The sequence below is a fragment of the Pelodiscus sinensis genome, chromosome 14, assembly GCF_052426305.1.
Source record: "Pelodiscus sinensis isolate ZL-2025 chromosome 14, ASM5242630v1, whole genome shotgun sequence".
NCBI classification, from domain to species: domain Eukaryota; kingdom Metazoa; phylum Chordata; order Testudines; family Trionychidae; genus Pelodiscus; species Pelodiscus sinensis.
Genome location: NC_143065.1, coordinates 38,452,672 through 38,480,318, shown reverse-complemented (window position 1 = coordinate 38,480,318; position 27,647 = coordinate 38,452,672). Strand labels below are relative to the sequence as shown.

The window sequence follows — 27,647 nt, the reverse complement described above, 5'->3', positions numbered from 1 at the left end:
CCATCCAACCATCTTTATTATGGAAGCCCACAAAGCCATAAAAATGTATTTGGTGCTTGCAAATCTCCCATTTCTGGACCTTCTACCCTAGTTACCTTTTGCCCAAGGAAGGTTCAGGAAATTATTTTTCAAAAGTTAATTCTTCGGGGGCAAACTTAAAAAATACTCTGCAAAATTGTGTGGCTGCAATTAGAAGGAAAGGTAAGAGTTAACTGAACGATAAGTGTTCTGAAAAGGGTTGGAGTTCTGAATACATTACGCTATTTACTGAGTTCAGCAAGAATTTCTTGGCCCCAACTGCTAACCTGTCAGACTTCAATCAGTTGCAAGATGAGCAGCCTAGATAATAATGTACAAGTCTTGTCTCATAAACCAGGAGTCTGTTTAAAGCCAGCAGTGTTTTGATTCTTTTTCACTCTTCCGCTGCCAATTTTCATAGCTTTGAAAGTGTAACATAGCAAGTATGCAAGCTTCAAGGAGCGGAAGGAAAACATGAGATTAGTTTATGGCTGCTATGCAAGCCTCTAATAATCAAAGAGGATCAAATAGCTGTTCTGTTCTATCAAGTTCTTTACATTGTGCTTGCAGCTTTGGTATCTGTGTGTCTAGATTTATCTACTCTACTGGCATCAATAATCTTTCAGAGGTTAAGAAACAGGTGCTGAGACTGGAGGGTAATCTTTATAATTAAGTTGTTGCTTTGAGTGGAAGAAACATTAATTTCCAAAATCCGCAAATGAGGGAAGGTTGCTTTCTAGAACAATTTCATTTACAGTGCTATTTTAAAGTGCGTGTGTGGATATAATATAAATGTAAATCGACACTACAGTTTGTTTATATACACACACATCTATAAATAAATGGAATGATACGATACCTCTAAAATGTAACTTTTTTTTTACTAAGTAGCACGTTTGCCCAGCGTTGCTTGGGTCCTTAAGGAGAGGTTCTTGGCAGGGGACTCTGTATGTGCCTGTGTAGGGGACGAATAGGAGGGGGGAACTGAAGCCCCTGCTCACCCAAGACTCATACTAGGGCTATTTGCTCTTCCCCTTCCTATCCCTATCAGGAAGCGATCACAAAGTGCACAGTTCGTCTGTCCCCTGCACTCCCCAGCCAGAGTGAGGAATGCAGCAAACTGTGCACTTTCCCCTCACTCCCTGATGAAGAGGAACAGCCACCAGTGTCCCTGTATGAATCAGCAGGGGAGGGGAGGCTGAAGGCCCCCCCTCTCCAAAGGGCAGTCGGGGAGTGAGAAGCTGGGGCAATCCCAGCCAGCCCCCTTTCTCCTTTCTGGGGATTCTGTCTCTTTTCTGTTTGGTTGTATGAGAAGCAATCCCATTCCAGGCACATCCTATTGTCCTGGGACAACCAGTCCCTAGCCTTGCTTTAAATTATAGGGGGAAGCTTCATAGCGAAGTTGATGGTCCTAGCTCTTTCTGTTTAAGAAGAGTTCTTGACCAAACAGACAAACTCTCTCAAATATATAGTAGATAATTTTAGATGCATATAATGATTTCAATAACCATCTGATTGTTCACTTATTATCCTCTCTGATCCCTGCTTGCCCTTCAGTCAACTAGAACAAGAAAAATCTGCTAGCAAGTTCCATTCTTTTTCTAGTCAAAGCTTAACCATTTAAGCACTGGCTCTTGTGTCCCTTACACAATGCTCCAATACTCCAAGGCTATGTTTAAACCCATATGAAAGCTCATTTCATTGAAAGTTAATAGAAAGATTCCTAGTCATCCTGGTTGTTTTTATAGAAGACACATTTTGGACAAACTTTTGTGACATATCAGGAGATTTTTAATATATATGGTCTTCTGATATGCACTCAGGGGGAAATAAATTGGACACTTTTGCTCATGTTGGCGAATACTCACTCTGATTGCAGAGTTATGACTTTGTTAGAATTGGGCCATCTGGTCTGATTGTCTATGCAAAGCTACTACTATTACTATCGTTTTTCCTTCCATTTCATTTGTAAACTGCTGCTGCGCAGCACTGCTTCCTCCTCCTCTTCCCCTCCCCCTTTTAATTTCCTGGCAAGGGAGTGACAGAAAAAATGTCTCGATGTTTAGACTCCAGAGGACTTTGATTGTTTAGCAATCAGATCCAAACAATTTTCAGGTAGTAAAATTTCAGCATTTCCTGTTTACATGGCATTAATGTTATATAATAGCCATTTTGATGTAATTAGAGATGCCTTTGTAGACTGAAATGCAGAATATCCACAGTTTTAGCTACCTTGTAACTCCTCAGCTAAAACTAAATGTTTTTCTTTAAACTCACATCTGTTAAAAGGCTACTGCATCTTGCAGTTGCAGTGGGCTGATGTTGAATCGCAGTGGGTCTCTTGTTTAATTATGGTGTTGTTTTCATTTCCTTTCATGGTGTTTGATTCTTTCCAGCTTTAAAAGATTCCAGTAAGAGATCCATTAACAGCGACTGGAAAATTGAGCTTCCTGGTGAGTTTCAGATCGCAGGAACTACTGTCCGGTACGTGCGAAGGGGTCTATGGGAGAAAATGTCTGCCAAAGGACCAACTAAAATACCACTGCACTTGATGGTAACTTTATATCCTTTGTTTGTGTTTCTTAAGTGATGCAACATAAAGGGTTTATATCCCAGCTCAAAGTTCAACTTAAACTATTTGCTTCCTCCCCAGGGTTTTAAGGAAAATCTATTGTCTCTCCCCCTGATTTCTTTTGCAGGATTACAAGGGTCAACACTTACATCTCATTTAAGATCTATTTTGTGTCCGCTTTCAGTCTCCACAGAAGCATCACACTGTGATGTACGTTATATAATGAGACATAAAGACACTGGTATGGACTCAGTTTTCCAGGGGCCTGTTTTGTGCACATAACCATTTGCACATGTAAAAGGACCTTGGCCCAACTTCTTAGTTGACTCACAACAGCGCATATTTCTCTGTTTACATCACCTTTTGATCACACAGATAATAAAAGATGCACATTTCATGTATTTACAAAACACACGATCTGTGCAAATTTGGCACGTTGTATTGATTTTAGTTGCACACACAAAAATCATCTTAAATTATATATGGAATAGTTTGATAACTGTTACATTTCTTTGCTATGGGTCAACACAGTCTTTCCATTTACACAGGATGTTATTTTATAAACATTGAAGCAGTGTGAGTCAAAAGACCTCTGAGGACAGGAAATTAAGAATCTTTTCCCAGCTCTGTCACTGACTCTATGTGTAACTTTGGGCATGTCACTTAATCTCTCAGTGACTTAATTTTTACATCAGTAAAATGGGGATAATCAACACACGAGTGTAACTATGTAAATATTTGCAAAGGACTTTGCAATTTTGAGATGGAAGACTCTGGGAGCACAGCATATTGTGAAGTATGTATTGCTACCTCTCACTTCTATTGTCTGTCCACTGTAATTTTTCTAGGCACTATTTCATTTCTCTCACATGCTTGCCAGTCATTTCTTCACCACTGCTAAAAGTCAAATCGCTTCCTGCTTTTCCTCACCTTATCTTTTAGAACAGGTCCATCCTTAGGATTTATGGGACTGTCTGCAGTACTATTAAACTGGTGCCCCCGTGGTTGATGGCAGCCTGTGGGGCAAATGGTGAATTTTTAGAGATGTGACTTTATAATCTTCAGCAACACACTAACACATATTTTAAAACAAATTTTAAACATAGGTTCTGCAGACTAGCACAGTAAATTCAGAAGCTGAGAGTCTATAGCTGGCATTGGCACATGCCTGTTAAATGGTTTCATTACCACTTGAATAGCTCTTTCACGGGTTCCATGTTCTGCTAATAGCTCTGGCAGGTTCTGTCACTTGTAAGTTAACTAGATCCTCTTCTGAGGAAACAGAGCCACAGACCAGGGATAGGAAGAGGTGGGTGTGTGGACATTAAGATCCAGAGGCGCCCCGGATTTCCAGGTGCCCTACACATTTTCTGCATATAGGTGAGGACAGCCCTGTTTAGGACCTCCTGTTAAATCTTCTTTGAACTGCTCTAGTTTCCATTTTCACAGTTCGTAGAGCTCAGAACTACCATGAGCTTTTCACAAAAAAATTTATAAGAATAATAATTCTTCCCTCTTTTCAGCGCTTTCCACATGGTGCTCTCAAAATGCTTAACAAAGGAAGGGATGTGCTATTATCCTCTTTTTAGGGAAGAGGTGTGGAGTGACTTGCATGAGTCACACAGAAGGCCAGTGGCAAAAGCTGGACTCAGAGATTATCCCTCATTATTCAAAAGGGCATATTTGGGGATTCCTGCAATTCCCTAATGCATTCTCTAAACTCATGGTTTGTGCGTGTAAGCTAAACATGCACAAAACACTTGGGTCTATATTTTCTACTGGTACTTTTTAAAAGTCAAATTTCCACTGCGACTTCTTCAACATTAAGAATTCCCGCTACACAATTTGACTTTGAGCCAAGCTCCTGGAACCAACCCTCTTACAAAGTAGCATGTATATTACTGAAGAACTGGCTGTCCTCAGAGCACCATATAAAATATGGATTTGTGTGAGCTCAGGTTAGTGAAAATGTTGATTCTTGACTCTTTTGTGGCTAAATCTGAATATTCCGAGATGGATTTTCCTTGGTTTAAACTCACTACAATAGATTCTGGTGCTATCATTTTCGAAACTTGAGAGTTGGTATGTATCTTTTTAATGGGAACACCCCTCCTCCCCCAAATCCAATGAAAGAACAAAAATAAGGATCATATTATTAGGAAGCTTTTCCATAAGCCCTATTCATTATACAGTATAACCTCAGAGGTACAAATAATTCAGGAATGGAGGTTCAGAACATTGAACAAAATGTTACGATTGTTTCAAAAGTTTACAACTGAACAGTGACTTCATACAGCTTTGAAATTTTACTGAGCAGAAGAAAAACGCTGCTTTTAACCATCTTAGTCAAAATAAAACAAGCACAGTTTCTTTGTCAAATCTTTTTTTTTAACTTTCCCTTTTTTTTAGTACATTCAAACCCAGTAGGATACTATTTTTGCTGCTGTTGTGGTTTCTGCTGCTGCCTGATTGTGTACATCTTCTCTGAGTGCCTGCTCGTGTCCATTCCATGGAGCTGTGGGCGTACTGCATGCATGGTCTTTGGAAGGTTTTTCCCCTTGCAGTACACATCAGGTCAGCTGTGGAGGCCCCTGGAATCGCACCTTAATGGTAGAGTATGTAGGTCCCTCTTCAGTTCCTTCTTATTGCCAGCGATGGTCATTGGAGCAGCTCTTTTCTCTTGTTACAGCGATCCCCTAGTAGACTTTCACTTTGTGTAGCTGTAAATAGTTAAAAACTTGGTATTTGTGAGCTTTCAGTAGTTCATGGTTAAGATAAGTTTTAGTTGGGAGTTCTCCTCCTTCCCCCCCGCACCATTTATTTCCTCCCAGGGAGCAGGGCATGTCTCAGTCTTAGGGATTCAGATGGTGCGTGTTCTGTCCGAAGGCTGCGATAAAGGGAGACATGACACCTGCTTAAAGTGTTTGAGGGAAGCCCATCAGATTGAGAAATGCAAAAATGCAGGGGCGAAGAAGGGGAGGGAATGTGGGCTAAAATTGCTCCTCATGGAGTCAGCCCTTTGCCTCCAGCAGGCACAGGCAGTGCCCAACCCCCCAAGCCCAGCACTTCCGTGCAGAGCACACAGGCATCAGCAAAAGAGGCAATGTTGATAAATGCAAAGTAATGCAAAAAATCCCAGCTATGCATACAAAGTGATCGGGACTAATTTAACTATAACCACTCGAGAGAGATCTTGGAGCCATTGCAGATAGTTCTCTGAAAACATCCGCTCAGTGAGCAGCTGTGGTCAAAAAAGCAAACGGAAGGTTAGGAATCATTAAAAAAGATATAGAGAATAAGACCGAGATTATCTCATTGCCGCTGCATAAATCCATTGTGCACCCACATCTTGAATACCACGTACAGGTGTGGTTACCTCATCTCAAAAATGATATATTGGCATTGGATAAGGTTCAGAAAAGGGCAACAAAAATTTTCCCATATGAAGAGTGATTAAAAAGATGGGAACTTTTCAACTTAGAAAAGAGGAGACTAAAGGGGGATAAAGAACTAGGGGTCACCAAATGAAATTAATAGGTAGCAGGTTTAAAACAAAGTGAAGCATGTTTTCATACCTGTGGAACTACTTGCCAGAGGATGTTGTGAAGACCAGGACTTTAACAGCGTTCAAAAAATAACTATATAAATTGATGGAAAGTAGGTCCATCAATGGCTATTAGCCAGGATGGGTAGGAATGGTGTCCCTAGCCTTTGTCAGGGACTGGAAATGGATAACAAGAGAGGGATCACTTGATTCCCTGTTCTGTTAACGCTCTTTGGGGCATTTGACATTGGCCACTGTTGAAGGACAGGATACTGAGCTAGATGGACCTTTGGGCTATGTCTATAGTTGCGGCTTCTTGCGTGAGTAATATGCAAATGAGGCTAAGGGTGGAATATTGCTGAGCCTCATTTGTATACCTAATGAGCCACCATTTTTTTCAGAAGAGGCTCTCGTGCAAGAAGGAGCATCTACACTGCCCCTTCTTGCTCAAGAAAAACCCTCTTGCGCAATGCCGTTCTTCCTCCTAAGAGGGTTTTTCTTGCGCAAGAAGGGGCAGTGTAGACGCTCCTCCTTGCGCAAGAGCCTTTTCTGAAAAAAATGGTGGCTCATTAGGTATGCAAATGAGGCTTGGGGATATTCCACGCTTAGCCTCATTTTCATATTACTCGCGCAAGAAGCCACGAGTGTAGACATAGCCTTGGTCAGAACCAATGTGTCCATTCTTATGTTGAGAGTCGATCATGCAGGACTACAGCTGCCTCCAGCACCCCAATCTAGAGTCTGACCACTTCACAGCATTTAAACTCTGTAGCTAAACCCATTGGAGTTCACATACTCAGACTCCATTAGGGAAATTCTCCCTGGCAGCAAGAAACCAAGAGATCCTCCACTTGATCACTGCAAAGGGACACTTTGCCATTCCTGTCGCTAATTCCTTTCATCCTGTGTTATTTACTGCACCTAAAACATCAAAGCCTGGCAGTGTCATCTATGCAGCTGTATCTGGCCACCGTCTTGGCTTTCCATCCCAGTTCTTCTGTCCAGTCAGTCTTGGCTAACCCCACGGTTGTCCCTTTCCTCAAAGGACTAGACAGACTGTACCCTCAAGCAAGACAGTCGATCCCACTGATGCTCAACCTGCTGCTCTCCAGGCTGATAGGTCTTTCTTTTGAGTCCCTGGCAACATGCTCTTTCCTCTACCTTTCCTGGAAAGTGGCATTCCTAGTGACAGTAACGTCAGCCAGAGCATGTCTGAGCTTAAGACCTTGACGACTGAGCCCCCTTATACTGGTTTTCTGTATAAGTATAAGGTACAGTTGCGGCCACATCCAGCTTTCCTCTCAATGGCAGTTTCGCAATTCAGATGAATCAGGATGTTTTTCTTCCACTGTTCTCCCCTAAGCCACGTGCTCAATTCTCTGGATATCAGACAAGTGTTAGCTTTTTACATTGATAGGACAAAGCCATTTAGAAAATCACAGCTCTTCATCGCAATTGCTGAGCAAATGAAAGGTCTTCTGGTATCATCCCAAAGGCTCACTTTGTGGATCATGGTCGTTATCAGGACTTGCTACGACAGAGGTGGGCAAGATATGGCCCAGGAGCCAGATCTGGCCCATGATCACCCTGCTACTCCCCCGCCACTCTCCCGCCCCCAGGCCATCAAGACCTGGGGGCAGGGGAGTGTGTGAAGTTTCCTCCCCCCTGCCAGGGGCACATGGCACCAAAGGAAACCACCAGCTGTTCAAAACGGTTGGCAGTTTCCTCTGGGTGCCATGCACCCCTGGCAAGGTTGGGGGGGGGGAGAGTGTTTTCGTTCTCCACCCCACAGGGGAGCACACAAAGTCTCCTCTCCCCCCACACATGCAGTGCCTAGAAGGAACCGCCCCTTCCACCCGAGGCCCTGCCGGTTCTGCCTAAGGCCCCGCCCCCTCTGGGGCCAGCCCTCAGCTGCTACCAGCGTTGGTGAAATGGCCCCCTACAACATTTAGTACCCACCCCTGTGTTATGACCTAGCAAAGATACCTGCCCCGGAATTAACATCCTACTCCACAGGGACGCAGGCTTTCTTGGTGGCATTCCTGGTGCAGGTGTCCCCATTGTGGTCATCGATCCCAACTTTTATGTCGCACTGCGCCATCACTCAGCAGGCTAGCATTGATGCTGCATTTGGGGAAGCAGTGCTGCAGTCTGGGACTCGGTGAACTCCAGCCCCTCTTAGGAACCGCTCAGAGTCACTTACTTGGAATCGACACGAGCAAGCACTTGACGCAAAAAAAACAAAACTGCCGTTCGTAGCTGTTGTTCTTTGAGACGTGTTTCTCATGTTCGTTCCAAGAGCCACCCGCTTTCCCCTCTGTCAGTACTCTGCCAAGAAGGAACTGAAGAAGCAGTGCATCGCCACAGGCTTGTGTATGCCCCCCCAAAGGCACGGCTCCATGGGGCTCCATTGCTACCCGATGGGTACTGCTAGGGGAAAAACCTTCCAATGAGTGTGCACATGGTATATGCACACCTACTTGGAACGGACATGAGCAACACATCTCAAAGAGCAACAGTAACATAAAATAGCAACAGTTATGAAAGATGGATAGTTGTTTTTTTCTGTTTCCAAATGAGATGTGTGGTTGACCAGTCAGCTCATAAGTCTGGTGTTTATAATGTTGAAGTTCTACTATTATACAGACTGACTTTTTTCAGTCAGATAATAAGGGTAATTTTTCCTTTCTCTTCACCTTCCTGGGAGATGCTTTAAAAACAGGAGAGAGACCACTACCAGACCATTAGAACAAACATGCAATCCAAAATCATTGGGAGAGAAATAAATGAAGTTCACTTAAAACAGCATGTAATTTATTTGAAACTTTTCCCCCTGAAATATGATAGTGGTTTTAATTTTTTCAACACAGGAATGAAAAGGATGGTTACCGGTTACCTCTAAATAGAAAACTGTTGTCCAAACAAGGGTGGAATACACTTGACTAACAAAGAGCCAGAAATCTTGCTGAATCCATTGTGACCTGCATTTGAAACCAATTACACACACACATGCACGCACGCACATTATATGTGGCTACGAAATTGCATGAAATTGGTTTCATATGGGCCCTTAGATTCACTTGTTTTGTTTCCATATTGAGATAATAAGGATCTCTTTTAAGGAGCTGTTTTTTAATACTTGGGGCATGTCTCCAAATGTGTTACTCTAAGTATATTTCTTGGATAAATGAATGTTTGTGTAGCTAGGCTTATACTAGACCTCCTCTTGGCAACAAAAGACAACCAAACACTCCCAAAGTACAGAGATGCTTTAAACATGACTGTTTCCTTAGTGCAATAAGATGAACTGCGCATATCTCACATGCTTAAATAAAGTCCAGGCAGGACTTGAGTTCTCTGCTGACTGTTGCCTGATGTTGTGGATTCTGCAGAGAGCTTTGTAAACATGATGGCCTACCATTAACTTTGACTTCAAGCTAAGAAGAAAAAAAGCTTATTAGTGATTGACTTGAGTGCAATTTATGTAGCTTAACAAAGAAAAGGTGGCTTGATGACTTGATTATAGTCTGTGGAGGAGAGAAATAATAATTAATCAGCTCTTCAGTCTAGCAGAGAAAGATCTAACATGATTTGTGGCTAGAAATTGAAGCTAGATAAGGATGGGAAATAAGGCATCTCTTTTTAAACAGTGACAATAATTAACCATTAGAACAATTTACCAAGGTTCATGGCAGATTCTCCAGCACTGACCATATTTTAAAAAAGATCTGCTCTACTAATTATTTTGGGGCAGAAGTTCGAGTGCTTGCTCATATCTGTTCCAATTAGAAGTTTTCCCCTAGCTGCTACCCATTAGGTTGGCTGTGGGGGGCCCCCAGAATGGTGCCGATGCAAAGCCCCTATACATGACCCTGCTGAAGCAACTGCCCCAGTGACGGCTGTTGGAACGGTGGCTCTTATGCATTGCAAGTGCCACGCGTCTCTAGCCTTTAGAGTTAGTTTGGCTGACAATTGTTAATAGTAGTTAGCATTTATAGCAGCAGAAGTGAAGGGGTTTTCCCTTCTTTCCCATCTTCCCTCTGGGACCTGGAGCAATCCAAAGTCCCAGGGATTCCAGCCCTGCAGCTCTTGGCAGAAGACTGTGCCGACAAGCAACCCCTGTCTTTGGTGCCTGTGGGAAGCTTGCCAAGTGGGTAAGTGGAAGATCTGCAAGGCCTTCAAGCCTTGGACCAGAAAGGAGTGAGACTTTCGTCTGAAGCAGCTGCTCCTGGAATCTGCTTCATGGTCACAAGGGCAAAACATGGCTCTGAGTGCTTCAGTACGGAGCACACCACCTTCTGTCCCAGGCCTCAGTCTCCGGCACAACCTTCTAAAGAAGCCAAGTTCTCGCTGGCAGCGCTGCCAGCCTTCATTCCCAGGGATCCTGATGGTCTTTGGCCCTGAGGCACGGCGGTACCAGACTCTGCACGTATCCCAAGCCCAATCATCTTGGACTCTCCAAGGGTGAAAGCCATGCTGGTCGGCCAGTCCTCCATGCCAGACATGTTCAAGGCTGCTAGGAGTCTTATCGAGATGACCCAGTCTCCTCTTAGGAACAGGCCCTCCACTACCCACCAGACTTCACAGGAGAAGCGCGCCATGCCGGACCCTCTCGCTCTGGCTCTGGTACCTCTCCGCTTGGCATCCCGGCACCACTCTGTTGAGCACCATCAGTCTGACTTGTGGTGTCGGTCACAGTCGCAGCACCACTCTCGCAACAGGTCCTCTCCGAGCTATTCCCGCTTGAGAGCCTCAGTGGCAAGCAGATCCTGGTTGGATTCAGAGTTGTCACATCACTCCAACAACTCCTGAACCGACTGACATCGAGGGGACTGACAGCACTGTAGATCATGGTCTCGGCCCTGAGTTTGACACCGCTCTTCGGGGCGCGGACGTTCCCCAAGACATGCAACTTTGTCCTGGCACCGCTCCTCATGCCCCCCTCATTTGGGTTCTCCCTTGTGCCCCCGAGGGATCCCTCCATGGCCGCAGACAAGTCGATGCCACAGGCCCTTGCCTCTACAGGGATTAAGGAGCCCTACAGTGGCCACCACAGTGGCTATTTTGAATGCAGTGGGCATTCCACTAGGCCCAGGCCACGTTGTCCCACAATGCTCCATTGTCACTTCTAAGTGCTGGGTCCCGGAGGCAACCATCAGTCATCCACTACCTGAGCCAGCGCCTCCTGCTATGCCACCACCTGAAACCTGGCCTAGCCACTTGGCACATACTCAGGCCCAACCAGGGATGGACAGGACATAGGTCCCGTAGTGGTCACTTCATCTTCTTCCCTGGATGAAATGGTGATGGTCAGCTCTGTCATAGGTCCTCCTCCAATGGACTATAGGGCCTTGCAGGACCTACTCTGCAAAGTGTCCCTTAGCCTTTAGCTCCTGGTGGAGGAGATACTGGAACAGGTTGACCCCATGGTTAACATCCTGGCCCCTGAAGGCCCTTTGAGGGTGGCACTCTCAATCATCAAATCTATCCTGATTTTGGCCAGGACTATGTGCAAACCCCTGCCTCTATCCCCCTGATAGCTAAGGAGATACTTTGTCCCCATCAAGGGGTTTGAATATTTGTTTACACCCCCCCCCCCCCCACACACACACACCCTGTGTCCTGATGGTGGATGCCATAAATGAAAAAAGAGGGCCAAGGCCACCAGGCTCCAGTGCCTAAGTCAAAGAACACCAAGCACCTCTACTTGTTTAGTCGAAAGGTTTTCTTTAAGTGGTGACTGCTACTCTGGATAGCAAACCACCAGCCATCCTGAGATGTGTGGTGCTGCTGGAGTTCAAGTCTACCCCCATCTGGACAACTGGCTCTTATGGGGCCACTCCTACCAACAGGGGAGATGCCTGTCACCTTTATTCGGGCCCCTCTGCAAAGACTGGACCTGCTCCTCAACCCCAACAAGTCGACTCTGGTGCCATCACAAAGGATCAAGTTCATCAGGACAGTGCTTGATGCCAGAACAATTCACAGCACTAAACCAGCTGTTGCCATCGCTCGCCAACTTTCCGGTTTCCACAGCCAGGACGTTTCTCAAGCTCATAGGGCACAAGGTGGTGCGCACATATGTAGTTCTGTTTGAGGCTCAACATGCAGTCTTGGCTTGGGTTGACAATCAACTGGGGCACGAAAACATCGACATGGAGATCACGGTGCCTCGCCACATGATACTTGCCCTCCGATGGTGGCTGGGTCCCTGGTCAGTGATGGTGTTCAACTTCATGCTCCACAGCCCATGGTGTCTCTTGTCACAGACATGTTTGCTTTGGCTTGGGGGGCTTACCTTGAGGTCCTCGCCACGTAAGCTATGTGGTCGACAAACTGTCGCTCCACATCAACATCCATGAGCTTTGTGCATTCCTCCTCACATGCCTCACTTTTCCACCATACCTTTGGGAGCGGTGTATGGCGGTCATGACAGACAATACCATCGCCACGTACTACCTCAGCAAACAGGGTGGAGCCCAGTTGTCCTCTCTCTGCCTGCAGGCCCTTCATTTGTGGGAATTGTGCATAGCCTACTCTATTTGCCTGAAGGTGTCGTACCTCCTGGGAGTTCAGAACCAGCTGGCAGATCGCCTCAGTCGCCACTTCTTTGCTCATGACCAGTTGTCCCCCACACCATTTTCCAGAAGTGGGGGGTTTTCCCAGCTTGACCTCTTTGCCACTCAGGCCAATTGGAAGTGCCCGTACTTCTGCTTGTTTTGAAGCCTCAGCCCAGGGTCCATAGTGAATGTGTTCTTGGTCCCATGACGCACCAGGCTGACGTATGCCTTTCCCCCATTTCTGTTGATTCACCAGGTGCTTCTCAAGCTTCTCAGAGACAGGGCGAACATTATCCCGACAACCCCAGCCTGGGCCTGTCAACACTGGCACCCCTGTCTCTTGGAGCTGGTGGTATAACTGCCCATCCACTTCCTGAGACCCCCAACCTCATCACCACAGGCATCTTCACCACCCAGACCGCCACACCCTTGACCTCATGGCATGGCAGCTTTGTGCTTGGAATAGGTTCAACAAGTTCTCCTTAGTAGCAGAAAGCCCTCTACCAGGCTCACATACTTGGCCAAATGGAAGGAAGCCTTTCTTGAGTTAGTGCCTGCAGCAGCATCTGGACCCTTTGTCTACCTCTCTTCCACAGGTATTGGTGTATCTGGTATCCCTGAAGCAGCAGCGTGTAGAAATTTCATCACTTAAGGTGCACCTGGTGGCCATCTGGCTTTCCACCTGAGGGAGGCTGGCCATTCTATCCTATTGAGCCCCCTAGTAGGGCACTTTCTCAAGGGTAAGGACAGACTTCACCCTCTGGCTTAGGACCCTGCCCCTGCTTGGGAACTTAATCTGGTCCTCTCAGTGCTTATCAGTCCCCCCCCTCCCCTTTGAGCCCCTGGCCACATGCTCCCTGCTTTACCTCTCATGGAGGGTGTCTTTTCTGGTTGTGCTCACCTGCACTCGGCGGATGTCGGAGCTCTGCGCCCTGACATTGAACCCCTGTACGCTGTCTTTCACAAGGACAAAATCCTGTTTCTCCCTCATCTGGCGCTTCTTCCAAAAGTATTCTCCATCTTCCACACCAGGCAGGACATTTTCACCATGTGCCCTAAGTCCCACCAGTGCTTTCAGGAACAAAGACTGCGCTCCGCTGATGTGAGGCACACACTCGCCTTCTACACTGACCTTTTAGCAAGTCCTCGTGGCTCTTCATGGCGGTGGCAGACTATGTAAAGGGACAACCAGTCTCCTCACTGCCTCTCCTGGCACATTCCATGTGAGCGTAGGCCTCTTCAGTGGTTTTCCTGGATCATTTATCACTCCAGGAAATCTGTAGAGCGGCACCTTGGTCTACATACCATCTCATTGCACTACGCCATCATGCTACAGTCCAGACAGGACACGGCTTTTGGTGCCACGGTTCTCGAGTCAGCCATGCTCTGACTATAACCCCTCCTCCTGGGCAAGGCTTCTGATGCTCCTAATTGGAATAGATATGAGCAAGCACTCGAAGAAGAAAACACGGTTACTCACCTTTTTAACTGTTGCTCTTTGAGATGTGGTGCTCACGTCTATTCCACATCCACCCTTCCTTCCCCGCTGTCAGAGTAGCCAAGAAGGAACTGAGAGGCAGTTGGGTTGGTAGGGTTATATATAGAGCGTCGCACTGGTGCCACTCTAGGGGGCTCCATAGCTGACCCAACGGGTAGCAGCTGAGGTAAAACTTCTCAGCAGCCGTGCCCAAGGCATGCGCACACCTATTTGGAATAGATTTGAGCAACACATCTCGAAGAACAACAGTTATTAAAGTGAGCAAACCCTTTTTTCTAAGGCCTGCGTTGTGCAGGAGCCAGTCTAGATTATCACAGTAGTCCCTCCTGGACTGAGAATCTATGCAAAATGAAGTTTTTTGTGTAGCCAAAACTTCCCACTCTTCATGGAAGATGCTTTTCTGTCCAGACTTTTGTGTCGTGGAGATTAACTATAAGGTGTGATGTGCCTTTTGCACTTACAGTGCTCATTGGACAGACATATAGGGAGGCAACTGCTGCACCTCGAGTTGAAACCCAGCCAGATTTTTCAGATAGTTCATTCACTGAAGTGCTGTGTTGAGTTGGCTGAAACTATTGGCGAATTTGAGTCTAATTTATCAAGTAATTTTGTCCGGGAAAAAAATGGGGATACATTTTTCACAGCAGTCAAAACATGTTGCTTCAGTTTTTATTAGAATGAAACTTCTCGTTTTGAAATGTCGCTGGCTTTATTTAAAAAATATTTAAAAGTATGGAATCAACAAAAACAAAATGAGGAAAAAACAATCAATCATTTCAGGACAATTTGAAATGAAATTTTGTGGAGAATTTTTTTTTGGGGGAGGGGGAGGGCTCCTGGATCAAAATATCAGTTCTTCAGACAGCTCCAAACTCAAGCCCAGGCTTCCAGCATAGGTACAGTCATGTTTTTCCCTGTCCCAGGTGCTTATAAACACTAAGGCTACATCTAGACTACAAGCTTCTTTCGAAAGAGGCTTTTTCGAAAGATACTTTCGAAAAAGTCTCTTTCGAAAAAGAGCATCTAGACTACAACCAGTACTTTCAAAAAAGCAAGCCACTTTTGTGAAAGAGAGAACCCAGGCAGTCTGGACGCTCTCTTTCGAAAAAGCAGTTTGCATTGCATAGCACCTTTTTTCAAAAGAGCACTTTTGAAAAAAGGCATTATTCCTCATAAAACGAGGTTTTCCGCGGTTGAAAAAACTGCCGCGTTCTTTTGATTTACTTTCGAAAGAACGTGGCAACAGTCTAGATGCAGGGAAAGTTTTTTTGAAAAAAGGCCACTTTTTTCGAAAAGCCCTGTAATCTAAACACACCCTACCTATATGGGTGCTTGGAGAGGATTGAAGATGTGTTTCCAGAATGATGAAGAGTCAGAAAGGAGCTTACCTATGAGTGACTGGAAGGTTCCTGATCAAAGTATTGTTTTAATGCTACTGGGGTTATGTTGTAATAGTAATTGTCTTTTTTTTTTTTTATATAATCGTGGAGGGTCATTGATGTAAATTGGCATAGGTTCATTAACTTTAAAGGGAGATACTCCAATTTTCATCCACTGGGAATTTGGTCCAGAAAATAGATTTACTCGGAGTCCGCCTCCCACTTCTCTTTTTCCATTGCACAGCAATTTAGATAAAAGATGCAGTGGGTCTATTTCTTGTCTCTTGCTGGTTTTACACTAGTAGGACTCCCTTTACCACAGTTACTCCACAAATGTGAGAGCCAAATCTGGCCCAGTGTGTAAATCGAAGTAGAATTGGGACTCCCTGCCCACGATGACTAAGAACGAGGCATTCCCTTTCAGCTCTCCTTTTGTTTATTGTAGTCCTTTTAGTGAACTTCACAGAGTAGGGAAGCTGAAGAGGTCAGACATGATCCTGTTAGAAGCAGGTTTCACACCTCGGCATCACTGCAGCAACATCGTGGCGAGGTGAGAACTTGGATGGAACCACTGATATTGGTGCATGATGTGAAAAAGCCCAGCACCCTCTTTGTTTCTTAGAAAATACCTGTGTGTAGGGAAGCACAGACAGTCCCCTCCCAGTAGCAGGGTTTGTCTCTTAGCAGCAGACTAGATTTGTTCTTGTCAGCACGTTTTCTCGTGGTGATGATTTGACTTGTTTATTGATTAAGCTGTTAAATGCGCCTCTCTGCTGCTCCAGACACATTAATAAATTCCTGTGCCATTAAAGTGTGAAGTGATAGGAAGTTAAACTCAAAACAATTCTCTCTCCCAGCCCACTCACCCTCCCAGAAGGTTGAATCCATACATAGGCTTGCGGCCAGGCCTAACGCCCCTTAACAAATTAAGACGCGTATAATGAATGGTATCTTAATTCCATGCGATCATTAATTTAATTAGTTACTATATGAACATCAGTCTGATTTAATGTTTCCTGCTGTCAAATCATTTCCGTTTTGACGCCAACTCGCTGCATTTGACACCAAAAAAGCTTAGGCCAATTTTTTTTCAAAATTGAGTGCTTTCAACGTTAGACACCAAAGTCTGGTTTTGGACACCTCCATAAGTGTCTTGATTTTTTTCAGACCCACTGAGCACTTACAGCTCCCATGCCTTGGCTCAGCACCTCTGAAGATCAGGCCACTTTGATTTTGGGAGCCTTTCTCGAAGTGCTCACGTTTGAGTGCGTTGTCCTGAGACACCATCACTTGCTTTGCCATCTTTGCACTCGGTTGGCTTTTCCAGTGCAGTGTATCATAACAGCCCTTTTTTCTGCTGCGGACCCAGGTGCTGTTATTTCACGACCAAAACTATGGAATTCATTATGAATACACCATTCCTGTAAACTATACCGCTGAAAACAGAAGCGAGCCAGAAAAACAACAGGATTCTTTGTACATCTGGACACACAGCGGATGGGAAGGATGCAGTGTGCAGTGTGGAGGAGGTAAGGCCAGGAGGGAACGTGGTGCGATTTGTTTTGTACAGTGTTCGCCAAGGCAGGCAATAAAGAGAGGTGAATGCAGAACACAGGCTGCAGTGCTGCCAAAGCACAGACATCACGAGGAGGGCTAAGCTGCGGAAATGGCTGTTGGCATGGCAATTGGGTGAAACGAAAGCTCGCTTTCACCAGATCTGCAAGTTAGCAGCAGCCCTGCCGTCTGTTCTCAGTCGGCGTTCTGGCTGGGCTGCTGCTTTGTGGGTTCATTACTAGGTAGTGGAATTGCACCTGGTTTAGTGCTTCGTGGATAGCTCAAGGCACTTGTATGCAGCCCCATAGCTCAAGGCCCGGTCAGATTCTTGGAGCGGGAGGTTTTGCAGGGATGCATGCATATGTCCTTGAAAGAAGCTTCCTTCTCTGGGGAATCAAATAGGAGCAGTCTCACTGAGAATTTGCTGTAGATTGCATCAGAAACAGTTAATCAACTATGGCATTCTGCCGATCACACTTTTCAGAGGGTTTTTCCTGGGCCATTCTGGGATAGATTCGTGAAGCCAGAGAACCCCACAGAAGACTGTTAATATTGTCTCTGCCACTATCCATCAGCTTTATGTCTATGGGAGAGACAGTTTTAATTCTCCTAATGGAGTCAGGCCACTTCCCATACACCCTGACCAGGCTCCTTTCACAACTAACACTGGGGGGTGCCAGCTCCAACAATTCATCCCAACATGAAGATACCACAAAGGTATTAAGGAGAGCTCAACTTAAGCCTTCACTGCCTGTCACGTTGCCACCCTCAGGATCCTCCCACCTCAGAATACTGAAAGCCTGTAATTTTTTTTTTTGCTTATAAAAGAAATCGATTTAAAAATGGACTCGTTTCCTTTTCTTTCACCGTAACAATTTCTCCGATCACTGAGCCCTCACAAAAGCAAATCTTAAACCCGTGGGTCTTAGGTACAATATGCTCCCCACATGGTTAGAGGCACAAATATCACCTTGCGGCAACATGGCTCCCACCATCAACGGGCTCAGATTGGTCAGTTCTTAAGCGCTTTGGTTTTCAGACACATTTCACTACCTGTTCTTTGTGGAAAGGGTTTCTTCCCTTTGGCACTTTGTACAAACTCACTTATGGTTCTTCGAGTGATCAGGGACTTAATTCACACCGGACTTTCCAGTGACAGGATTTTGTGTTGATTAGTCATACATGTGAAAAGCAGCCAGAACTAAGATTACAATGGGAGATGCTTGAGGAGTATCCCCCAAATAAATATCATTAGGGTAAGTTTGCATGGTGAGAGGGTGACTTTAAATAGTGACATCATGAGGCTGACTCACTATGTTGAACAGCAACTTTCTCACTGTTGCAACACAACATCTTCGTGTCAAAGTGGATTATTGAGCCCAAGGGGCCATGTTCATCCACAGAAATAAGTCCTGTCTCCTACCCTCTCCCCTCCCTGCCCTCTTCTTAGCTGATGCAGAGACATAGGTTGTGTGGAAATAGCATGGAGCATGGTGTCTTGAGCCTGAGAAGTTCTATGGAGGTTGGATGACAACCAGACCAAGCAACTGAGATTTGGGGGAAATGTCCAGCTATATTACAGAAAGTGCACAAGCAGCTTGTGGCCAGAAGAAATGAGAGAGATTGTGTGGTAAGTAGATATGGTGGTGGTCCAGTGATCTGCAGGAAGCAAAAAAGAAGAATGAGGATGGCAGAACGTAAAAGTGATGGAAAGCTATTAGGCTGATACAGAACATAGCTAAATGAGTGATTGCAGAAGCTAAGGGTCAGGCATTTAGAGATCTGCTCAAATGAAGAAGGGGGAAAGGAATATGTCGAGTAGCCAAGAAGCACAGAGAACTTGGGAGCTATGAAGTGTGTCAAAGATGAAAATGGAAGATGGTGAAATCATTAGTGGTGACGGCAGTTTTATGAGAAACTGCTCAGTGAAGAGAATGTGAAGACACCCTGGAGGGAAGTGTGCACAAGCAAAAACCTGAGAAGACCTATCACTGCGATGGAGACACAGACAATGCTAAAGACAATGAAAGGCGAGAGGGCGGGAGGAGCAGGTGATATACCCAACTGGGGCATTTAAAGCATTAGGCCTGAAGGAATGGTGATGATGTCAAACTTTTTCAACTTAATTCTTCACACTGGAAAAATCCCCAGCGGGTGGCAGAAGAGCAAGTTGGTCCCTAACTTCAAGCATAAAGGAGATGTGCAAGCGTGTAGTCATTGCTGAGCGATAAAGATGACGAGTCGCACAATGAGGTGTCTGGAAAGAATTATTGAGAAAAGACTTTGAGAGGGGCTAGAACGTCAATTAAGCGACAACCAAACTGGGTTTGTATCAGGAAGGCCAACAATGCATCCCGGGTTTGTACAGGAAAAAACAAAAAATGGTCTGGTAGCACTTTATAGACTAACAAAACATGTAGATGGTATCATGACCTTTCATGGGCATAGCCCATCTGTCCTGTTAGTAATTGCAATGCGCACCTTGATGCAGGAGTTTAGTAGAGAGGCTCAGTGGAGCATGCTTTTCACCAACACTGTTATGTTGCACAGTGAAGAGCCATAAGAATTGGAAATGGACGTGGAGCTAATGGAGGTCTGCAGTAGAAGCAAATGGCTTATGCGTCAGCTCACAAAAGGTGGAGTACGTATACTGCTTTGAGAGACAACCGGAAGCCAATGAAACTAGATGGGGTCAAATTGATGTCCATGCAACAATTTAAGTGCTTTGGGTGAGCAAAGCCATGATCGGAAAGAGGACGATGATATTAGGAGCCCCGTGAAAAGTAGTTGGTAGAAGTAGAGGGACTGATAGGAATTATTTGCAATAACAATATGTAAACTAAACTAATGAGCAAACCAAATTAAGAGGTGGATTGGGCCAGCTATGATGTACAGGTTGGAATGCTGGCCAGGTTGGAAGAGGAAGGACAACTACCTCCTCCAAATGCTGAATCAGATAAGAGCTGATACGCTATGCAGTGAAACAGTAGGAGCCATGATAAAGGTAAACTCCCCCCTACCTCCCATCCCCATGAAAAAGCTGAGGGAATATTAGCTGGACCGTATGAGATGATGAGTTGCAGGATATATTCCCCAGAGCCTGGATGAGCTAGTAGTCACAAGAAAGACCTCGAGAAAGACCTTGCCGAAAGAGGTGTGAGACACTAAGAGAAGACTTGCAAAAGATGTGAGCTTGTAAGAGGCAATTGACAGGAGCACTTGGAGATGATGAACAAGAGCCACAAGCTCCAATTGACAAGATAAGAACGACCATACTGGGTCAAACCAAAGGTCCATCAACCCCAGTGTCCTGTCTGCTGTCAGTGGCCAATACAAGATGCCCCGGAGGGAGGGAATGCAACAGGTAATCTTCACATGATCCCTCCCCTCTCATCCACTACCAGGCAAACAGAGGCTAGGGAAGAAGAAGCAGAGAAGAGACGACTCTTGAGCCTGCTGTTTCTAATTGGCAGCACTTTTTAATAATAATATAATAATAATATAAGGTGCTATACCTATCTCATAGAACTGGAAGGAACCTTGAGAGATCATCGAGTCCAGTCCCCTGCCTTCGCAGCAGGACCAAGTACCATCCCTGACAGATGTAGTACATCGCAGAGGACCTGAGGGCCAGAAATGGTTTATATTTTATCTGCTTATTTCATTCCCTTGTAAAATCTGAGTAAGCCCAAACTGCAGCCTTTGAAGCCTGGTCCCTCCTTTCAACATTCTTGTTGCTGTATTAAGTGAGTTGGACGTCAGTCAGTATGAAGGGGAAGAAGCAGGAAACTCAGGCTAAGTGATAGATCTCACATCATTATTAGTCATCCCCAGAGGTGGTGCGTTATCTGGTTCCACTTTATTTCCCAAGGGAATCTGTGATCGGTGATATGTCGGTTACAGCAACACATGGAGGAGGAACCTAAATCAATGCAGTTTGCTTTCCAGGTTGTATTTGGGTTAAGAGTTGAAAGCTCAGGGTACTAGCACTGCTCAAGCAGTCACCTTCTTGCTCATCATTAGGGCCCTACCAAATTCACAGTCATGAAATATGTGTCATGACCTATGAAATCTGGTCTGCTGCATAAAATAACATTGATAGGACGTAGTGAGCCGCCTCCAGTAATGAGCTAGTTTACTGGCTTCCCATTGTTTTTGCTTTTGACTTTTAGGGGAGCGTAAAACCATTGTGTCCTGTACAAGGATCATCAACAAGACCATGATGCTGGTGAATGACAGTGACTGCCAGCGTGTGATGCGCCCTGAACCCCAAGTTAGAAGATGTAACACACATCCCTGCCAGTCACGGTAAGGTGCTTAGAAAACAAAATCAGCCTCCTTGTTTCTTGCAACTGCCCTTCTCCAAGGCACCTCTCCACTGAAAACGCTCAGTATATTTGGAGACAATAGGGCACATGGTTAGCTGCAATATCCAGCTATAACACTTGTTGAGCAGACCCGATTTTCATTACCTTAGAGCACATTTAATTTGTGATAGGTACATCAGGATTCCCTGCAGCCTATATACATGTTCTTTGTGTTTTTTCTTCCCCTAAACTGCATAATCTGGGAGACCAAATAGTTTACTGAATTTAACTAGACAGTGTTGCAGTGATGGCATACCTAATCTAGTTTCTTTGTTCAGTGCAAATTAGGACTTGATTAGTTGTCACACCCTGATGGAAAGAGTAACATGGCCTTTAAACCTTACCTAGTGTGAGATACCAGGGTGCAGCCCAGAGCAATAAGGGGTGAGGTCACCCATGCCCAGCAATCATGGATGCCTTTTTACAATGCCTTCTTTAAAGTAGCTGCCCACTGAGTCCCTCACAAGCAGCCTTCCAGCGGAAAAGCCAGACCCTAAGTGTCTGCCTGTAGCTGCAGCTTGCCAGCCACTCTTAGGTTACACGCTAGCTCTTACTTGGTTATTCTGCAGGGTGATCCCAACACAGTTCTAGTCTTGTTTGATCTGTTATTTCCTGAAAAGAAATAATATGCCCTCAATTTGTCACCCCAAATGGAGTTTCCCAGGCACTTCAATGTCAACCCACTGGATTAGAAAAAAATAAGTTACTACGAAGAGAATGATTTCGAGTACAAGGAATGAGGCATAAAGGTCAGAAATGATTACAAGAAAAATAAAGATAAGACATTGACTATAGTGCCTAACTCAACAAATTATCAACAAAGGTTCAAGAAAAGTTTTGCACATCATCTGCTTTCAGCTGTCTTTCTGACCAAACTCCACAGGTCATAACTTCTCCCAGAGTCCAATAATTTTTTTACTTCAGATGGCATGAGGGGTGGGGGAAGAAAGAGGTGTCTTGTTGTGTTCCCCCATTAAGAAGCATTTCCAGTTGGGAGCAAGGTGACAGGCATGGAAAGGAATTCCTTGATGTTTCTTTGCTTATATATAATTTTTTGCCCTCGCTCTTATTCCTGCCTAAAGAATAGCCACTTAGCAGGTAACAGTCCATAGGCATTGTTTACATTTGAGGTGTCTGTTTACTCTTTGTTTCAAAGGGACTGGTTTGGCCATTCCCCAGGCTTCTCGGGGAACTCAGAATCTCATTTTACATCTATGACTTAACAGATAATACTGCTGTGAGCATTTTGCCTTGATACTATTGATCAGCAAAATATAAGTTTTGAAATGGCATTTTAGAAGACCTATTTTGTGTAACACTCATTACAGTAGTATGTAGGATGTGAACAAAGGGATATACACAGTCTCATCTGGTCATATGCTTTGTGGTCATATGCTATCTGTACCACCTAACTAGTTTAGACTGCAAGCCCTTTCAGTGTGTCATGTTGCTCTGAGCTTAGTCTTGATTCAGAAAAGCACTTCCACACCTGATGAACTTTAAGTACCTGCTTAGGTGTCATTATGTCTTGTATAGCATTTTTTCAGGACTGTGCAGTTACTGTGGACATGTCTAGACTTGCTTTCACTTTTGAAAGAAGATATGCAAATTCGGAGCAATCTTGCATATCTTCTTCTGGTCGCTTTTTCGAAAGTTTCGAGAAAGAAAGTAGTCTAGACGTGGTTCTTTCGAGGGGGAAAAAAACCTTTTTTGAAAGAACTGTGTAAACCTAATTTTTTTTAGGAAGAACAGTTCTTTCAAAAAAGATGGTGTGCTATGTCCATGTAGGCCATGCTCTGCTTTGGGTGAAGAAATGTTGTAATTTTGCCTGGTCTCTGCACTATTGGCATTGTAGTCACATTGCTGTTTAAGTAGATATCTCTCAGACCCCAGCACAGTGACATCATGGGATACCACGTACACACCTGGAACTGTGAAAGCAGAGGCCAGACTCCCAAAACACTCAAAGAACTGTTCATAATTTCCACAGGGAAATTGCATAAACTCCGTGATGTGGTGGCTTTTCTATACCACTGTCTTAAGCAGGAGGTGCAGGTGAACTCTCAGCTCGTGATCCTAGCTCAGCAAGAAAAGATGGATCTTTTGAAAAGCCATTTGGAGTTGCTTGGAGTGGAGGCAGACAAGTGTGTGTGTGTGGGGGGGGGTGGAGTTGGCACCATGTCTAGGGACCTAGAGGCTGAAATAAGCAGCTGACTAAGTTCTGGAAGCAATGTTCTGTCATCTTTCACCACCAGCCAAGTGCGCTGTGGGACCCAGGTGGCTCTGTGAATTCTTGGGAACATGTGCATTAAGAATGTTATATTTAGATTCATCAACTAATCGAATAGTTGTTGTAATTTGCACTGACTATTCGATTAGTCGATAAGAGCACCTCTGCCTTTGAAATGTAGCAAGAGCCTTGCCCTCTCTTGCTACATTTCAAAGGCGGAAGCACTGTGGGGAGCACAGCCAGCAGGGGACTCAAGCAGTCCCCTGCTGGCCCTGTGCTCCCTGCTTTGAAATGTACAAGAGCCCTCCCGGCTCACCCCAGGCTCACCGCAGCGCTTCTGCCTCTTCTCCCCACAGACACGGTGCTGAGGGGAGCCAGCTTTTAAGCCAGATCCCCCCCAACACTGGATTCTGCTCCCCCCCTTAAGTGACTAGTCGTCTCACTAGTTAACTATCCGATAAGCATTTGCTCATCGGATAGTCGACTAGTTCACTAGTCACTTACATCCCTAGTGCGCATATCGTTCTGCGCCTTCTCTTCCCCACCTTGTACATTCACAGCTCTATAAAAATACTGAGCAATAACGATGGGCTGAGTTAAGGATGGAGTTAAATCATACGCTCCCATGCTGCTGAGAAAGGGCTGTTATCGTGGTACGTTCACATTGCCTCACTTGTTTAGCCCCTTAATGTTCTTCCAGGAGAGTTGTTTTTCTGTCTGGAATTAAAAGGCAACTTATAAGCACAGTTAAGCACAGCTTAACCTCAGAAGCAGTTTAGCGAGACATGGATGTTCTCATCAGTCCATTTTGTCAGAGCCATGGCAACAAACACCACATGTGCTTAATACCCAGGAAGGCCACAAACTCCAGCTGATGATGTGACAGACCACATACTCTCTTTCGCTCCATGTAGACCACACTTTCACACTTCACATGCTTTTGACTGGAAACATTTGCAGAAGCACATTCTCTGTGCCTCTGTAGAATTGAAATTTCCACTTGTGTTTGCCCACCCAGCTATTAGAAATGCATGCTTAGCATAGTCTCTGACCAAGAACATCTTAAAAAAACCCATTCTCTTTTACCATGTCAATGCTTTTTCTTTATGAGCCCTGAATTAGTTTTAGGGTTTCAAGTTAAATTGTTATAGCATCTTGTTACAGTAAGGTGCTTTCCCATTTCCGCTGGGCACGCCACTCTAGACTGGAATATAGAAAGGAACAATGGCTTCTTTTTTGTAGCAAATCTTTTTTCTCCCCGTTGCTTTTGATTGAAGTTGCACAGGGTTTCTAGCCGTGGATGTTCCTGACCCTGACTTCGAATGTCAGTGGCTGGGAATTGGGCAGCAGGAGGCCTGGGAGCCCAGTGGGGCTGGTAGCAGCCTGGCAAGGGAGCGGGGTTTGCAGCCTCAGCAGAGGGGCCAAGGCCAGGGCAGCAGCAGCCCGGCTGGGGAGATGGGGCATGGCAGCCCGGTAAGGAAGCCATGGCCACCGCTTTGCAGCACCCCAGTAGGGTCACCAAATTGCAGCAGCTCAGCAGGGGGCTGGGACCACAGCAGCCCAACAGACCAGCAGGGAAGCCTGGGCCAGCAGCAGGCAGCCTGGTGGGAGGGTGACCAGCCAGGGTGTGAAACTGAGCCAGCAACGAGCTGGGGGGGAGGGGGGGAGCTGGTGGTAGGGGACCTCCCCTTGTCTGGTAAATTCCTTCATGTGGGGCTGGTCAGGTCCCACGGCTGCTGGAGCAAGGAGGTCCAACCTGTACTAACAATAATATCTTTCTTGCAAAACAATCCCATGGTGCTTTGCAAATTACATCCCTTTGAAATGCAGCCACCTCTTGGGAGAAACAAATGGAGTAGGGCCAGGGGCAGTAATTCCACACAGCCCGGGAGGAGGTTGGAACCCAGCAACTCCAGTACAGCATCTGTAAAAGGTGCAATGAAATCCCGAATGAGGAGTTTGACACACTGCATTTTCAAATTAAATGTCAAAGAATAGAAGACATTTTAAAAAATTGTTGAAACCGGCACAGATAAAAGGATCTTTCATTCTTTATTAGTGTTACTCTTTCACCTATTAAAAATGCCTCTTTTTCATCTGTTTCTTGACCTTCTTTTTCCATTAAATGATTTATTGCTTCCTTTCCTGCCCCAACTACACCCTATTAGCACCTCTTTTTTCTAATCCTCTGCCTGGGCCTATAGATATTTCTTTCAAAACCCTGCAGTAAGCATATGGAATCTGAATTCTTGCATGCGGGTTGCTTCCAATATACTGAACAGCAGAATAAATATATAGGAAAACCCGGCATTGGCATTGGCATGAAGCTAAGAAATCACAGATCACATCAGCGGTTATTATTGAAAACACAGGTTGGCCAGTGGCCACACACTTGCATTCATGGTCAGGGTCTGTGATCATTAAAACTACTCTCCCCTAACAGTACCAGAATCAATAAGGCCAGGACTTGCGTTGGCCTACATACAAGCAGGGTTATCTTGGGTTGGAGGGTAGACAGCTTAGTAGATGTTCAGTTCTTGAAGGAAACCGTTGGATTTGTTGCTGCTCCTGGGCAGCTAGATAGCAACAGCAGCCAAAAACGTCATCTTTCATCTACGGCTAGATGCGGTAGGAGACTAAACCAAGCTGCAGTCACGGCTTCGGGGCTAGCCTATATATGGCTCAGATACTGTGGTGTTGCAGACTGTAGGAAAACTCAGCTAGCTGGACCTGACAGCAGATGCCACACAAGTCACAGCAGGTTCAAGCTAGGGATGTAAAAAACTTCTAAAACTATTAACTGCATGGGTAACTGAGCTCTGTGGGATCGCAGCCCCCAAGGACTGCCAGCCCCTAGGGTTCCCGCCTCGCTGGCCTCTTGCCCACACGCACTCCTGGTCGCGTCAGCTCCTGGCCACCACGGGCTTTCGGCCCTTGCAGGCTCCTGGCTTCACAAGCTGGTGGTGGCACTGGCCCCACTAGCCCCCACGAGCTACTGGCAACCCAGGGCAGTTTAACCATTAAACAGAACTTTTACATCCCTAGTCCAACATGTGGTAGCTTCCCCTAAGCAAGTGTGCCTGATGGGAACATATTACACTGATGCTCCAAGCCCTACAGTGCTTCCCTGTACAATACCAGATCAAGTTTAGGATTCTTGTTCCTTGTCTGAGCCCTTCATGAGCAAGGCCAAGCTATCTCAATGGCCTGCATCTGCTAGATGGGAAAGAGGGGATGCTGTGGCTGATTGTCCCACATGTGCAGTTGTAGGCTGGGGAAGATACTGAACAGTGCAGTGCCTCACCGCCAGAGAGCAGTTGAACTACAGTGGGTCACTCCCTTTCCCCCAGCAAAGGAGCAGCGAATAAACCTCATAGCATTTCTCAAAGAAGATGGATGCTCAGATGGAACCATGGTGAACGTGGTCTAAAACCTAGAGAGCCAAACCTGCATTAGAAGTTAGAAAAGCAATATTTATCCTTAGATGCTGTATAGAATGGATAGTTACGCTTGTGAGCATACATTAGAAATGCATAAGGACAGTTAAATTGATTCGTTAATGTAAGTACTTGCTTTTTGTGTTATTGCTTATGAATATTATTTTGGAGGCTCATCGTATGATTTATAAACTCTATATACAAAAGTCATGTCATCACTGGAATGTAACTGGAATAGAGTTGGTTTCGTACATTCACAGATTTTAAGACCCGGAGGGATCATTAGGCCATCTAGTCTGACTTTCTGTATAATACAGGCCAACGAAATTCTCTCAGTAATTGCTGTATTGAGCTAACAGAATGCTTGACGAAAGTATATCTTCCAGTAAGGCATCCAATCTTGGTTTGGAGACAAAAGATGGAGAGTCCACCAGTTCCTTTGGTGGTTTGTTCTAGTGGCTAAGCACCCTCGCTGTTAAAAATTTCTG

General features: G+C 45.3%; 1 protein-coding gene across 3 annotated transcripts in view; it reads left to right on the top strand.

Annotated features, from left to right (window-relative positions):
- The window catches only part of ADAMTS17 (ADAM metallopeptidase with thrombospondin type 1 motif 17), a 323,015-nt gene that overhangs the window by 238,875 nt on the left and 56,493 nt on the right, over positions 1-27,647 (top strand). For all 3 annotated transcript variants that reach the window (XM_075896952.2, XM_075896951.2, XM_075896953.2), the window contains 3 exons: positions 2,415-2,572; positions 16,941-17,100; positions 21,298-21,433. In XM_075896952.2, the coding sequence (XP_075753067.1) occupies positions 2,415-2,572; positions 16,941-17,100; positions 21,298-21,433 (454 nt within the window). The remainder of the gene's footprint in view (positions 1-2,414; positions 2,573-16,940; positions 17,101-21,297; positions 21,434-27,647) is intronic.